Source organism: Carettochelys insculpta, chromosome 2 (assembly GCF_033958435.1).
Source record: "Carettochelys insculpta isolate YL-2023 chromosome 2, ASM3395843v1, whole genome shotgun sequence".
Classification (NCBI taxonomy): Eukaryota; Metazoa; Chordata; order Testudines; family Carettochelyidae; genus Carettochelys; species Carettochelys insculpta.
In genome coordinates, this window is record NC_134138.1 from 201,397,503 (window position 1) to 201,413,878 (window position 16,376).

Consider the following 16,376-nt stretch of genomic DNA (forward strand, 5'->3'; position numbering starts at 1 on the left):
CTATCATGGCAAGGGTGTATCTGCCCACTGCATGTTTTCATGCCATCCAGTCTCTGATACATGTGCTGATGTACAGCCCCACAACATGAGTATTAACTTGCTTGCAGCTCCTGGGACACATGGCTGCCACCACATTTGTAGTGCAGAATGCCAGATTGCATTTTCACTGCCTCCAGCACTGGTTGGTGACTGTATATGTGCCAACAATACATGCCACTCACCAAAAGGTATCGCCCCCAGCAGAGGTGCGAAAGTCTCCGACATGATGGATGGACCCCAAGAATTTGCTGTCAGGGTGCCCTTTCATCAACCACAAATCATGGTTTTCCTCATGACAGATGCTTCCCACATAGGCTGGGGGGCACACATGGGAAGCAGATCAGCACAAGGGCGATGGTCCCTTACAGAGATGGCAATGCATATAAACATACTGGAGCTATGAGCGGTGTTCAGTGCATGCAAGCACTTCTGCCAATACCTGTGACACAAGGTAGTTGGGGTCAATACCGACAACATTTCCACAATGCATTTTATCAACCGTCAGGGCAGGGCCAGATCCTGTGCATTATGCGCAGAGGCAGTCCGCCTATGGAATTGGTGCACTGCAAACAACACAACCTTAAAAGCCTCATACTTATTAGGTGTCAGCAATGCAAGGGCAGATCAGTTGAGCGGGCATTTTGCTCTTATACACAAATGGGAGATCTGCTCTTATCTGCTCCACAGTATATTCAATACGTTGGGGTTCCCTCAGATCAACTTGTTTGCCACCTACATCAACAAGAAATGCCCTCAGTAGTGCTCCAGAGTGGGCATCGGCCTGGGCTTATTAGGGGATGCCTTCCTGCTTTCATGGAAGGACCCCTTGCTGTATGCATTCCCCCACCACGGTACTTATCCACAAGGTCCTGGAGAAGGCAAGGAGGGAGAAGGCACGCTTGATACTTATAGCTCCAGCGTGGGACCGCCAGCACTGGTTTCCTCTGCTGCAACGCATGTCGTGCTGCCCACCACTCCCCCTCCCAGTCATACCAGACCTCCTCACACAGAACCAGGGGATTGTGAGACATCCTCAGCCTCAAATGCTTCACCTCAAGGCATGGCTAATCCCTGGCTCAGTGCCCTAGAGGGAGTATGTTCAGAAGGAGTGAAAGAGGTCTTGGAATGCAGTCGTCACTGGGCCTCTACCAGGAAAGTTTATATATACAAGTGGAAGCACTTTACGTCCTGGTGCTTGTCCAAACAATTGACACACACACACACACACACACGGAGGTCCCCATCCCCACAATTTTGGATTATCTACTGGACTTAAAACAAGGGGGACTCTCTTTATCATCACTAAAGGTCCACCTGGCAGCTATATTGGCATTCCGCCACACAGTGGATGGGTCAGCTGTCTTTGCCCATCCCATTACGGCACAGTTCCTGAAGGGCCTTCTGAACATACACATACACACCCCATGGAAATCATTATCACCTTCATGGAACTTAGATCTGGTCTTGGACATACTGTCTAGACCACCCTTCAAACCTCTAGCCACCATCTCCCTCCGTCAACTTACCATGAAAACGGCCTTTCTTGTGATCACACTGGCTCGCAGGGTGAGCGATCTGGTGGCGATAATGGCAGTTCCGCCCTACACAACCTTCTCCAAAGAAGTGGTGATTCTACGCCTACACCCAGTGTTCCTTCCAAAGACCTCTTAGAACATAAGAATGGCCATACTGGGTCAGACCAAAGGTCCATCCAGCCCAGTATCCCGTATGCCGACAGTGGCCAATGCCAGATGCCCCAGAGAAGCAGAACAGAAGACAATGATCAAGTGATTTATCTCCTGCCCTTGTACTGAAGGCTAGGGCACCATACTTTACCCCTGGCTAATAGCCATTTATGGGCCTAACCTGCAAAAATTATCGAGCTCTTTTTTAAACCCTAATAGAGTCCTGGCCTTCACAGCCTCCTCCGGCAAGGAGTTCCACAGGTTGACTGTGCACTGTGTGAAGAAAAATTTCCTTTTATTAGATTTGAACCTACTACCCATCAATTTCATTTGGTGTCCCCTAGTTCTTGTATTATGGGAAAAGGTAAATAATTTTTCTATATTCACTTTCTCCACACCATTCATGATTTTATATACTTCTATCATATTGCCCCTCAATCGCCTCTTTTCCAGACTGAAAAGTCCCAGTCTCTCTCGCCTCTCCCCATATGGGACCTGTCCCAAACCCCTAATCATCTTAGTTACCCTTTTCTGAACCTTTTCTAATGCCAATATATCTTTTTTGAGGTGAGGAGACCACATCTGCACGCAGTACTCAATATGTGGGCGTACCATAGTTTTATATAGGGGAAGTATGATATCTTTTGTCTTATTATCTATCTCTTTTTTAATAATTCCTAACATCCTATTTGCTTTACTAACTGCCGCTGCACACTGCGTGGATGTCTTCAGAGCACTATCCACTATAACTCCAAGATCCCTTTCCTGATCTGTCATAGCTAAATTTGACCCCATCATGTTGTACATGTAATTTGAGTTATTTTTTCCAACGTGCATTACCTTACACTTACCCACATTAAATTTCATTTGCCATTTTGCTGCCCAATCACTCAGTTTGCTGAGATCTTTTTGTAGTTCTTCACAATCCCTTTTGGTTTTGACTGTCCTGAACAACTTGGTGTCATCTGCAAACTTTGCCACCTCACTGCTTACCTCATTTTCTAGATCATTGTTGAACAAGTTGAACAGGATCGGTCCCAGGACTGACCCCTGGGGAACACCACTAGTTACCCCCCCTTCATTGTGAAAATTTACCATTTATTCCAACCCTTTGTTTTCTGTCTTTTAACCAATTCCCGATCCATGAAAGGATCTTTCCTCCTATCCCATGACCACCTAATTTACATAAAAGCCTTTGGTGTGGGACCGTGTCAAAGGCTTTCTGGAAATCTAGGTATATTATGTCCACTGGGTGCCCCTTGTCCGCATGTTTATTAACCCCTTCAAAGAATTCTAATAGATTAGTTAGACATGACTTCCCTCTGCAGAAACCATGCTGACTTTTGCCCAACAATTCGTGCTCTTCTACGTGCCTTGCAATTTTATTCTTTACTGTTGTTTCTACTAATTTGCCTGGTACTGATGTTAGACTTATCGGTCTATAATTGCCAGGGTCTCCTCTAGAGCCTTTTTTAAATATTGGCATTATATTGGCCATCTTCCAGTCATTGGGTACCGAAGCGGATTTAAAGGATAGGTTACAAACCACTGTTAATAACTCCGCAATTTCACATTTGAGTTCTTTCAGAACCCTTGGGTGAATACCGTCTGGTCCTGGAGACTTGTTACTATTTAGCTTATCAATTAACTCCAAAACCACCTCTAATGTCACTTCAATCTGGGAGAGTTCCTCAGATCTGCCACCTAAAAAGGCTGGCTCAGATTTAGGAACCTCTGTAACATCCTCAGCCGTGACGACTGAAGCAAAGAAAACTGAAAACATCACTGTATCATATGAGTCATCCTGGCAAAAGCAGATTGAGATACTTGAGTGCCTGGTCTAGATGCAACTGGCCTCTAGTACTGTATCAACTCCATCACTGGCCCTAATGGTTCCCATTAAGGGGAAAGTTTCTGGTAAAACTGAAATCTTTTCTGGTACCAGATGGTTTAAAACCTACCTAAAAAGGGTGGCTACATCTCGAGGGATACAAATAAAGGTTGTGGAGGAAGATCTCCACAAACATGTTTTACACCCACCTCCGTCAGGGAAGGTTGCAGTCCCTGTAAATGAGGTAATTATGTAGCCTGTAAAAGCCTTATGCCAAATTTTTTCATCTCTCACACTGATGGAAAAGTGCATGAATTGCAAAAATCAAGTCCCTTCATAAAGGTATGAACAATTTTATCAGTGCCCCAGGCTGCACTTCATGGCTATGGCATTACTAAATGAAAGACACCACCAAGGTTGAGCAAAAGCAAATTCCAGAGACAAAAACACAAAAATATTAGACCTTTATTAGCAGAAAGATTTATTCAACTTAAGGGGTACAGCTATGCATTGTGAATAATCAAGCCTTTTTGGTCCATTATGATTATTCCAGTTAGGATGAATTGGCCAAATTTCTTAAGAAGCTTCCAGAGGACTCCCAAGAATGAGTTAGTCTCTCATGGAATTCATCTGGCTGCAAAGTGCACACTGCAGACTTCCTTGGATTGCAGATTTAGCTGTTGCAATGGCAGCTGTAAGCATTTGCTGCTCATTGTGGCTGCAGCGATCAGGGATTTCTGCAAAAGTACAACATGCTATTAACAATCTTCCTTTTGAGGGTGTTGTGCTTATTTTTCTCAAAGAGTGATGAAGCTCTTCATATGCTAAGAGATTCAAGGGTAGTGCTAAAATCCCTGGGTCTTTATACACCACTGAAAAGGACAAAGACAGTAGTATTATATTGCCTAGAGAGGCAGATCAGGCAGAAGTACAAGCAGCAACAGAGGCAATAACATACCCTTCTAGCTTCCATCCTGCACACACAACTAGATCCATTGCTTAAAGTCAAGCTCTTAGATACAATCACATTTGCTCTGATCCAACTGACAGAGACCAAAAACTACAAGATCTTTACCAAATATTCATAAACCTTAATTACCCACCAGGAGAAGTAAAAAAACAAATCGACAGGGCCAGATGAATACCCAGAGACCAGCTACTCCAAGATTGGCCCAAAAAAGCCAAGAACAGAACACCACTGGTCATCACCTACAGCCCCCAACTCAAACCACTGCAACACATTATTAAAGACCTACAGCCTATCCTTAATCAGGATGCCACACTCCAGAAGGCCCTAGGTGACATGCCTGTTCTCTCCTACAGACAACCTCCCAACCTTATGAGGATCCTCACAAACAACCACAGTCTATCCCCCAGGAATACCAGTCCTGGAACCTTTCCTTGCAACAAAGCCTGCTGCCAGCTTTGTCCACGTATTTTCTCTGGAAATACCATCACTGGACCGAACCAGGTTACCCACAGAATCACGGGCACTTTCTCATGCTCCTCTACTAACATCATATATGCCATCATGTGCCAACAATGCCCAGATGCTTTATATATTGGACAGACTTCTGACTCCCTTAGACAAAGGGTTAATGGGCACAAAACAGACATCGAAACGCTCCAGATCCACAAACCAGTCAGTCAACATTTTAATGGAATGGGGCATTCTGTTAAAGACTTAAAAGTATGCATGTTACTGAAAAAAACTTATGCACCGCTATTCAAAGGGAAGCAGCTGAGCTGGCTTTTATATTCAAATTCAGCACATTAACACATGGTTGAACCGAGATGGGAATTTTCTGAGTCACTATAGGGGTTCATCTGCATACTTGGCTTAATCTAATTCTTGACCTTCCCCCCCCCCCACCCCCACTCTCTGATTTGCTCAACTTGATCATTTTTTTCTGATTTGTCCTCCTTGATTACTGTTTTTGGTTCTCTGTGCCTTAAATATTGGGTCTGTTCTGGTATGGCTATGGTCTGAAGAAGTGGGTCTGTCCCACGAAAGCTCACCTAATACATTATTTTGCTTGTCTTTGAAGTGCTACTTGGCTGCTTTTTGTTTTGATACCTTAAAGCTGTGTTTGATTCCTTTGTCAAGGACAACATAGCAGATCTTACCAGGAATCGCCCATCATTCAGGAACAGATTGTCCTATTTCCTAAATATGTGGTAGTTCATTGCTTAGCACCTACTTGTCTAAAGTAAAGCGGAATCAGGATACAAGCTGCAGTTGTCTCTCACATCTTCCCTTTCCCCCTTGAGGAATCCATCTCATGAGACTGTATTAAAGCAAGAAAGTGTGAACTGTACATTCTTTGGAACCACAGAAGTGTGTATTCAGCATTGGGGCAGGGGGATGTACTTCTGCTACATATGTTTTCCCTTACAACTATTATCCCTTCACTAGATCTGGGAGGTTAGTATGCCACCCTCAGCATAGCAAAAAAAAAACCACCTCCGGTTTGCAGTTCAATTGTTTTACATGCCAGCCACACTGAATGGTTTCACCAAATGCATGTTGATGGTAGCAGCCTATCTTGGCCACTGGGAAGTACAAATATGTCTGTGCCTAGACTGTAACGGGGGTAGCGGGGGGACTCTCATCAGCACATAGTTATCACTTACAAGAAAACGGCTTTTTCTTCTTCGAGTGGTCCCCGTGGGTGCTCCACAGTAGGAGGTGTCGGACTCGCCTGGCGCCGCAGATCGGAATTCTTCTAGCAGTTTCCACTGGATCACGCATGCACCGATGCGCGCCGCTCCCTTGCACGCCCTTGGTCATGTGCGCGATCCGGTCCCCGCCAGTTCCTTCTCAACCACCAACGGCTGCAGACGGAATCCGCTCCGGCTCTAAAGCCTGAGACAGATAAGATAGTTGTTTTTACTTGTTAGCTCGTTGTTCTTACTATTATACAAAAAAAATAAATAAATAAATAAAAAAATAGAGAAGAGGAATGGAGGGAAGGGGAGCAGACAAAGAAGGCTGGTTAAGCCGTCTGCTACCCTGAAGGCCGTGAATGTTGTTTGGGTTGTAGAATGCACTGATTAGCGGCTAAGTACCCTATTAACAGTAAAGACTCACCGCAATGTCTTCCTCAGGGTTTAAGAAGTGAGAGTCGTGCCGCGAGGCTATGCCAGCCTCTGATGGGCATAGTAAATGCATTCGCTGCATGGGGGAGTCCCATGTTACCCAGAAGTGTTCGCACTGCGCTAAGCTTACATCCAGGGCCAGGAAGGACAGAGAGATGAGGCTCAAAATGATCTTGTTTGATAAGGCCCTTCAGCCTGAGCCGCCGGAGAAGCCTCACACAGAAGGGCCCTCTGGGTCGCATAAAAGGAAGGCAGCTCCTTTGACCCCCTCTGTGCAAAAGAAGAGGAAACTCTCCCCGGCTCGATCATTGCCGGCGGTTTCAGCGAGCGGAATGCAGAGCCCTGAGCCATGGGCTGATGAAAGTGGCAGCGCGGTCGCGCACGTGGCCAGGGCTGGGCCTCCGACTATTCAGCAGTCGGCACTGAGCCGCCGCGGGCGCCAGCACGACAAGCACCGGAATCAGTGGCGCTGCCTCATGCAGCACTGGCTCTCACGGCGCCAGTGGCGCAGAGGCACCCAGCACGGGGCCCAGCAGCACCGGAGGAAGCTATCTGCGCGGCACCGACAGCGGGGCCGAGATCCCCGGCACGGGAGGGGGCGGCACCCACCCTGCAGGGGCGGGGGAAAGCTAGAGCCAAAACCCAGCACCTCAGTCCATCTCCAGGCAGGGCTGCGATGCCGTTATCACCCAGCCCCACCCCCAAGATACACATGCCATGTTGCAGGGCGGCAGCTCCACCGGCCTATTTCGGACTTCCCTCTCCGTTCCTCCAACCACCTTCGCCTTGGCTCAGGCCACCTTCACCCTTTTTAGGCATGGATCCCTATGAGTACTATCACATACCAGCTTCACCATTGTCAATGTCGTCACAGAGATCCCGCTCTCCCAGACATCACGGGTACACACTCCAATCATGGTCCAGGTCTCCATCACCAGGCCCTTGTCCATGTTGTTATGGCCGTCCTCATCATACTGAACACTGACATCGGAGGTTTAGATACAGGGGCAGATCCCCTCCCACTCCTCGCCAATACCCCCATGTACACTCTCGCTCTGGGAGAGGAACCCAGCTGTCCCGGGGGAATTCGGTCCAGAGTCCCGAGACTTCCCTTCACAGCCCACGAGGGAGCAAGCATACCAGCGAACTTGGGGGAGGTTTATCCTAGCGGCGGTTCCTCATCCTCCCCAGATGAGGCAATTGTCCCCCAGGGATGTCTCCCCTCCGGATGACCTTAAACAATTCTAAGAGCTGTTCAAAAGAGTAGCATACACGCAGGACATTCAAATAGCAGAGGTGCAGGAGAAGCATCATAAAATCCTGAAAAATTTGAGACCCCCAGCTTCATCTAAAATCGCTATTCCACTGGACAAAGCCATTATGGAGTCAGCCACTAACATATGGCAGACTCCGGCCTCTATTCCGCCTACGAATAAAAGGGCAGATGATAAATACTTCGTCCCAGCCAAGGGCATGGAATTCCTGTTTAGCCACCCACAGCCCAATTCTTTGGTGGTCGAATCGTCCCAGCAGAGGTCGAAGACTCCTCAGTACAAATCAGGGGGGTCAGATAAAGATGCTAAGAAATTAGAGCTGTTCGGCAGGAAGGTCTACTCCTACTCTACCTTATTACTGAGAATGGCAAACTATGTGGCACATTTATTAAACCATATCTTTGACAACTACTCGAGACTTACGTCTCTCATGGATTCCCTCCCGGAGGACAAGAAGCCAGTGTTAAAGGCGATCGTCCAGGAGGACTACGTGGCCTCGTGAACGGGAGTTCAGATTGCCCTGGACATGGCGGACGCAGCAGCACGCTCAACAGCCGCAGCAGTGGTAATGAGTAGGGAGTCCTGGCTCCAGACATCTGGTATCCCCAGAGATCTACAGGCGAAGATCGTGGATCTTCCCTTCGACAAGTAAAAGCTGTTTGCAGAATCAACCGACTTGGTCCTACACTCTAGCAAAGATTTGAGGGCCACACTTAAGACCTTGGGTGTCTACACTCCTCTATACAAGAAAAAGAAATTCTATCCTCAGCAAAGGCGCTACGCTTACCAGCCACAACGTGCACAATATCAGCGAGGCTATGACCAAGGGCGCCATCAACAGCACAACAGTACAGGACCCCCAGGCGACATTCTCAACAAAGTCGCACAACCTCAGGGCAAGCCCAGAGGCAGCAAGTTTGACGGGTATGTCAAGGACTGCACTATCAACACCATTGCTCAATGCCACTCTCACCTCATGTTCCATCATCGCCTCAAACCGTTCCACTCCCAATGGCAAAAGATCACAACAGACAAATGGGTGCTGGAAATTATAGCCACGGGTTACACGATCCCCTTCTAGTCACTACCACCGACGAAACCTCCCACCTGGCCTCTTCTCAGGGACCCTTCTCACGAGGCGAGGCTGAAGCAGGAGGTAGATCACCTCATGTTCATAGGGGCAGTGGAAAGAGTACCGGAACAATTCCAAGGGAAAGGTTTTTACTCATGATACTTCCTAACAGAGAAGAAAACAGGAGGCTGGAGGCCAATTTTGGACCTTCGGGGCCTCAACAGATACTTGCGCAAGCAGCGCTTCCGGATGATTACAGTTGCCTCCATACTTACGGCACTGGACGATGGAGACTGGCTTGCAGCCCTCGACTTAGAAGACGCTTACTTTCATATAACAATCCACCCGGCACACAGACGCTTCCTCCGCTTCACGGTCAGCGGGGAGCATTTCCAGTACAGGGTTCTTCCGTTCGGCCTATCCTCGGCACCCAGAGTCTTTACCAAAACCCTGGCAGTGGTATCAGCTTACCTGCACAGGCAGGGCGTGTTTATTTTTCCATACCTGGACGACTGCCTACTGAAAGGGGCCTCAAAGGCAGAGGTCCCACGCATGATATGCGTTACCGCGAACACGTTTACTTCGCTGGGCCTCGTTATCAACCTTGCAAAGTCAAAGACCGAACCCACGCAAGATATAGAGTTCATAGGGGCGCGCATAAACTCTATCGCATCGAGAGTATACCTGCCCAACGCCCGCTTCCGCACCATCAAATCCTTGGTGCAAGTCATGATGTACAGCCCCACAGTGCCGATCCTAACATGCCTGCAACTGTTGGGGCACATGGCGGCCGCCACGTTTGTGGTACAGAATGCCAGGTTACACATGCGAAGCCTGCAGCATTGGCTCGCAAGCGTTTACAGACCAGCAGCCCATACCATTCACAGGGTAGTATGGCCCACGATGGAGGTACGGAATTCGCTCGTGTGGTGGGCAGATCCCAGGAACCTGCTAGTGGGAGTGCCCTTCCACCAACCACAGATTTCCATTTTTCTCACAACTGACGCCTCCCACATAGGATGTGGAGTGCACATTGGCAGCAAGGTGATGCAAGGGCTATGGTCCCCCACGGAACAGACACTGTACATAAACATATTGGAGCTCAGAGCAGTATTCAATGCATGCAGACGTTTTCGGAAATACAGCAAAGTAGTCGGGATCAATACCGACAATACCTCCACCATGTTCTACATTAATGGACAAGGAGGGGCACGGTCCCGTGCGCTATGTGCAGAAGCAGTCTGATTGTGGAATTGGTGCATTGCCAACAACATAATGTTGAAAGCCTCGTACTTGCCGGGTGCCCACAACGGGAAGGCAGATCAACTGAGCAGGCGCTTTGCACTCACGCACGAATGGCAGATCCGCTCCGACCTGCTACGACGCATATTTCGCACCTGGGGGTTTCCCCAAGTCGATTTGTTTGCCACCCAGCGCAACAAGAAATGCCCTCAGTACTGCTCCAGAGCAGGAATAGGGCGGGGGTCCCTGGGGGACACCTTCATGATCTCATGGAAGGGCCCTCTACTCTACGCATTCCCCCCCACATCACTTATCCACAAGGTTCTGCAGAAAGTCAGAAGGGAGGGAGCTCGCATGATACGCATAGTTCCAACTTGGGACCGACGACAATGGTTTCCCCTGCTTCTGCGCATGACGGATGGTCCACCACTCCCCCTACTGGTAGCGCCAGACTTACTCACACAGGCTCAGGGGTCCATAGTGCACCCGCACCCTCAGGGACTCTGCCTACAAGCATGGTTAATCCATGGCTCAGCGCCTTAGGGAGCACGTGTACGGAGGGAGTAAGACAAGTCTTAGAGTGTAGCCAAAGGACCTCCATCAGGAGGACTTACGAACAGAAATGGACACGCTTTACCGCCTGGTGCTCTGCCAAACAGTTAGCTCCTCTGGACATCCCTATAACTGTAATTCTAGAATACCTGATGGACCTCAAACGAGACAGGCTCTCTCTATCCTCGCTAAAAGTCCACCTCGCAGCTATATCAGCTTTTCGGCACAAAGAGGAAGGGCCCACCATATTCGCCCATCCTATCGTCACAAGGTTCTTGAAGGGGTTGGTAAACCTGTACCCTCCTCGAAAACCGCTACCACTGTCATGGAGTTTGGACTTGGTACTCCACACATTATCGGGACCACCCTTCGAACCATTAGCTACGGTACCCCTCCGACTACTTACCATGAAAACGACCTTCCTTCTTGCGATTACGTCAGCCCACAGGGTGAGCGAGCTCGCAGCAGTGATGGCAACGCCACCCTGCACAGTATACTCAAAGGAGGAGGTGATCTTACGATTACACCCAGCCTTCGTTCAGAAAGTTTCCTCGGAGTACCACGTTAACGAATCAATAGTATTACCCTCGTTTTACCCGAAGCCTCACAGTTCCAGCAAGGAGGTGCGCCTGCACCTCCTAGATGTGAGGAGGATGTTGGCCTTTTACATAGACAGAACTAAGCCCTTCCGGAAAACGGACAGGCTTCTGGTGTCTCTCGCTCCCAGGTCAAAAGGGGAAGGCCTCTCTTCCCAGAGGATTTCAAACCACATTGTGTCCTGTATAAAACTGTGCTACGAGCTTCGAAAGACCCCTTTGCTAGCCCCACCCAGGGCTCACTCCACCAGAGCGGTGGCGGCATCAACGGCCTTCTTCAAGGGAATTGCGTTGAAAGACATTTGCAGAGCGGCGACTTGGTCATCCTACGACACTTTCGCCAAGCATTATGCCCTGCATCGGGTGTTCGATGAGGATACCCATCTGTTGACAGCAGTCCTCTCAAGGGCAAGCTGCACATGAATCGAGTACCCACCTCTTTACTTGGGGTTACTGCTGGGTAGTCACCTACTGTGGATCACCCACGGGGACCACTCGAAGAAGAAAGAGAAGTTACTCACTTGCAGTAACGATGGTTCTTCGAGATGTGTCCCCGTGGGTGCTCCACTACTCACCCATCCTCCCCGCTTCAGATCTCTGTCCGGTGTTTTTCAGGAGAATCCGGGGCGGTTGGTCAAGGAACTGGCGGGGACCGGATCACGCACATGACCGAGGGCGCGCAAGGGAGCGGCGCGCATCGGCGCATGCGCAATCCAGTGGAAACTGCTAGAAGAATTCCAATCTGCGGCGCCGGGCGAGCCCGACATCTACTACTGTGAAGCACCCACGGGGACACATCTCGAAGAACCATCGTTACTACAAGTGAGTAACTTCTCTTTTTTTCTGATGTCTTCCTCCTGCCCTCCCCTGGCAATATTTATCTATAAATCATGTACCATCTCAACCAGATTATTTCAGGAACTCATCCTTCACCAAGGGTGTCTGCACATTCCTACTTAAGACATATATTGCCTCTGGGATTGAGCTAAAGACTTGAACACTTTTATATAACTACAGTTTTCTATTAAGAGTCTTAAATTATGTATATGTTTTTGTAGCTTGGTTTTGCAGTTTGTTTTGCATAAATAATATAACAGTCCTTGGTTAGAGAGGGCAGGTTGTTAGCTAAGGACAAAGAAGAGCGTCAGCCTCATGTCAACTCTGAGGCAGAAAAGAAAGGAGTGCTCCAGTTTCCAGCTTGTTTGGAGGCCCCTAAGCAGAAATTCCATGTATTGAGAAGTAGAACAAAGTCTGCTACTATGGGGAACTTAAATCATTTTTTAAAAGCTATAGTTGGTAACCTAAGACTTTATAACCCATACTAGATTGCCAGATTCAAGTGTCTACTACTGTAACTCTTCTTGTGGGCTTAAATAATAAGTAAGGCTCATATCCTGAAAGGACTTAATCACATGATTTATTGCTTTGACATGTAGTCCCACTGAAGTCAAAGATATGTCCAGGTTCTTGCCAGGTCAATGCCAAACATGCTCTTCCCGCTCATTTATCATTCTTCCACTTCAGAGTGTGCTGTTGTGAAGGCTTGTGACTCATTTGTCACTGAGGTGTTAAATTCCTGAAAGCACCATTATTTTAAAATGTGTTACATTCTACATTTTTATAGGTGCTAACTTAGTTCATAAACTTCAGAATAATCATATATCAGAATTTAGCAGTTCACCATATTTGCATTAAGAAATATGAAGCTAAGTATTTTTTTCAATTGTAGTAATCTTGATGCCAGTAAGTGAAAACTATCTATGAATGACATATTTTAGTGTTTTTCTTTCATGATTTTTGCACATTTGAAAATTCTCTTGCAGATCTGATGAAGTGCAGAATAAAGATGACTATCAAGCAGCAGTTGAGAGACTGATTCAAGCTGCTCGTATATCTAATCCAAAGCTTTTTCTTAAGCACATGACCATGAATGTTAACATGGAACAGGTTTACAGTTTGGAACACAATTCTGCTCTAAAATGGCTGAAAGAGAATATGAAATGGGCTGGAAAGGTCTGGCTTTTCAGTAGTCATTAGTTGGTAAAGACTTTTTTTGAATAGTTGCAGTAATCATTGTTAAAAATAATAAAAATCAATATAGTTCCCTCTGTTTTCAGACTCTTATTGATTCATTGTAAGAGTAAACTCATCTATTTTATAAGGTTTCAAATGTTAACCTGTTTTTGGAATGTTTATGGAGATTTTCAGAGACAATAATATAGGAACAGAATTACTTTTTTCTTGAGACAAGTATCATTGCTTAGATTATCTGACTAAAGTCAATGTAACTTTCAGTGACTGACATTAGAAATACTTTGAATATGGTTGAATATCCTCCACAGCTGACAGTGAACTATTTCTTTTTTCCAACTGAAAAATCAGAAGCACACTAGATTTTCATTTGTTTTAGTTCTTTAAAATATCTAGTTTACTCTTTTGGAGGGGCTATATTTTTAGTATAGTGGGTATTTTTAAACCACCAATCACTAGTTATTTGAATTACACTACTGGCTAAGACCCCTATGGCATTGTTCAAACAACTAATAAAACAGTCTGTGTCACAGAGAGCTCACAGTCTACTTGTCAGACAGGATGCAGTGGCTGGACAAAGTACCCATCTGAAGTGGGAGTGAATTGGAAAGCTGAAGTACCATATAATGAACAAACTTGAGCAGAAGAGAACTCGCAGTTTGTTTCTGACCCTACCCAATGCCAGACAACCAATAGAGATGACACTTCCCTTATCTGCCTTGTCATTTTTTCTAAAAATACGAACTGCTGTTCTTTAGCTATCCAGCTTCTGAAGTTAAGAGATTCAACATTTGTTTGATCCAGTCCATTCAAAGATAGCTAGACACATCAATGGAGAAATTCCCATGACAGAAAAGTTCATGTAAACTAACTATTTTATTCAGGACTCCTTTATTGATTTGGGAAATCTTGTTTCACAGTGTGGATGAGTTCTTGTATCTACCTTGCATCCTGTTCCTCAGTGCCTAATCTGGCCATGCCTGTATTTTAACTGATGATGATGTGCAGGGATTATTGCAGTTTTGATGTTTTCAGTGTGAGGTCTATGCTTTCATGGACCTACAGCATATATTTTTCCCTCTTGCTAATTTGTGACTGCTTCAACATTATATTCACAAGTTTATAAAACTAAAATGTAGCCTGGTTTGGGTTAAGACATAATTTTAGATAATCTGCTTAATTAAAAGTGTAAATTTCCTACATAAAAATTTAAAAAGATGCTTTCCCACCTGCATCTCTAGGACAGTGAGAATAAAGTAGTGTTAAATGATCATAAGATTTCAGAAGTACAGGGGACTACAAAATAGCTCAAGTCTCCCAGTCCTTTGCATCATCGTAAATTGTTGCTGAAGCTAGTCCCCTGTGTTTAAAGTGCAAGGGACTGTATGTTGGGCATGTTATGGGCAGGATTTTCCACATTAATGCCTTTTTCATCCCTGATTACTTTTGAACCAGTAAAAGGCTCAGAAGCATATTATTCCAGATACTCTTCACTTAACAGACCTAAAAGAGACATTTTAAATCACAACCAGTTTCCTTCCATAAGCAGAGCTATGAACTTTGGTGTCTCTGTAGTCATAAATATTTCTTAGATGGGGACACAGGACATACCTCCCCACTTCCACTCTGTGGTATTCTCTTTAAAAAGTCTAGGGTTGTATGAAGTAGGAGAGTTTATTTCTGAAATTTCTCTGAATAAAGAGTGACCTGGTATGGATGTATACCTGGAGCTTATCTGTGATAAACATGCTAATTTGGACACCCTCAAGTAGGACCAATGCATGACAGAGGTCTGTAGTTCCAGAGAGCCTGCCTTGTTTAGGATATCTCCTGCAATCACAAAGAGGACCCCAGTAACCCTTCCATAGGGACAATCATAAGTTTTATAATAGTTTGGTCTGTAGCACCCAGTTGCCTGAGCTCTGTGGGAATCAAAATCATCTGATGCGGTGGATGTCACTGCACTAACACTGAAGGAAAGTGTGGCAAGATTAGTAGTCTAAGTAGTCTAATGATAAGTAGTCTAATGATGACTTCTCCATTACAGCACCAAACTGGCATCTGGTCAGATGTCACACCCATGTACAATTAGTGGCTCTGGCTCACCTTTCCATATAGCTAGAAAGGCTTTAACTGTATTCATGTGGCACCAATAGTCATTCAAGTGTTCATAGAATAGACACATAGATTGATAGATTTATAGAATCCTACGGCTGGAAGGGACCACAGGTCATTAAGTCTAGCCCCCTGCCCAAAGCAGGAACAACCGTAACTAAATCATCCCAGGCAGGATGTGTCAAGCCAGGACTTAAAAACCACTAGGGATGGCAGTTCCACCACCTCTCTAGGTAATGCGTACCAGTGCTTCACAACCCTCCCGGGGAAATAGTTTTTTCTAATATCCAACCTACACCTCCTGCTTCGTAAGTTGAGACCATTGCTTCTTGTTCTGCCATCACTACTGAGAACAGCCTCTCTCCATCTTCTTTAGAGTCTCCCTTCAGGAAGTTGAAGCCTGCTATCAATTTGCCCCTCACTCTTCTCTTCTGCAAACTAAATATGCCCAAATCCCTCAGCCTCTTATAGGTGATTTGCTGCAGCTCCCACATCCACATCCTTTTCATATTGTGGGGCGCAGAACTGGACACAATACTCCAGAGGTGGCCTCACCAATGCCAAATAGAGGGAAATATATTTCTCTAGATCATCTGGAAATGCTCCTGCTAATGCACCCCAATATGCCATTAGCCTTCTTGGCTACAAGGGTACACTGTTGACTCATACCCACTGTAATCCTCAGGTCCTTTTTCTGCTGCACTGCTACTTAGCCAACTAGTCCCCAGCCTGTTAACAATATTGGGGATTCTTCTGTCCCAAGTGCAGGACTCTGCACTGGTCCTTGTTGAACCTCAGTCAATTCGTGTAGGTCATCTGGACCTTATCCCTACCTTCTAA

At 46.3% G+C, this 16,376-nt stretch overlaps 1 protein-coding gene across 1 annotated transcript in view; it reads left to right on the forward strand.

Moving 5' to 3' along the window:
- TOPAZ1 (testis and ovary specific TOPAZ 1) overlaps positions 1-13,427 on the forward strand; it is a 118,503-nt gene extending 105,076 nt beyond the window's left edge. Inside the window, exon 20 of the mRNA XM_074988330.1 lies at positions 13,214-13,427. Coding sequence (XP_074844431.1) covers positions 13,214-13,427 — 214 coding nt within the window. The remainder of the gene's footprint in view (positions 1-13,213) is intronic.
- The last annotated feature ends 2,949 nt before the right edge of the window (positions 13,428-16,376 follow it).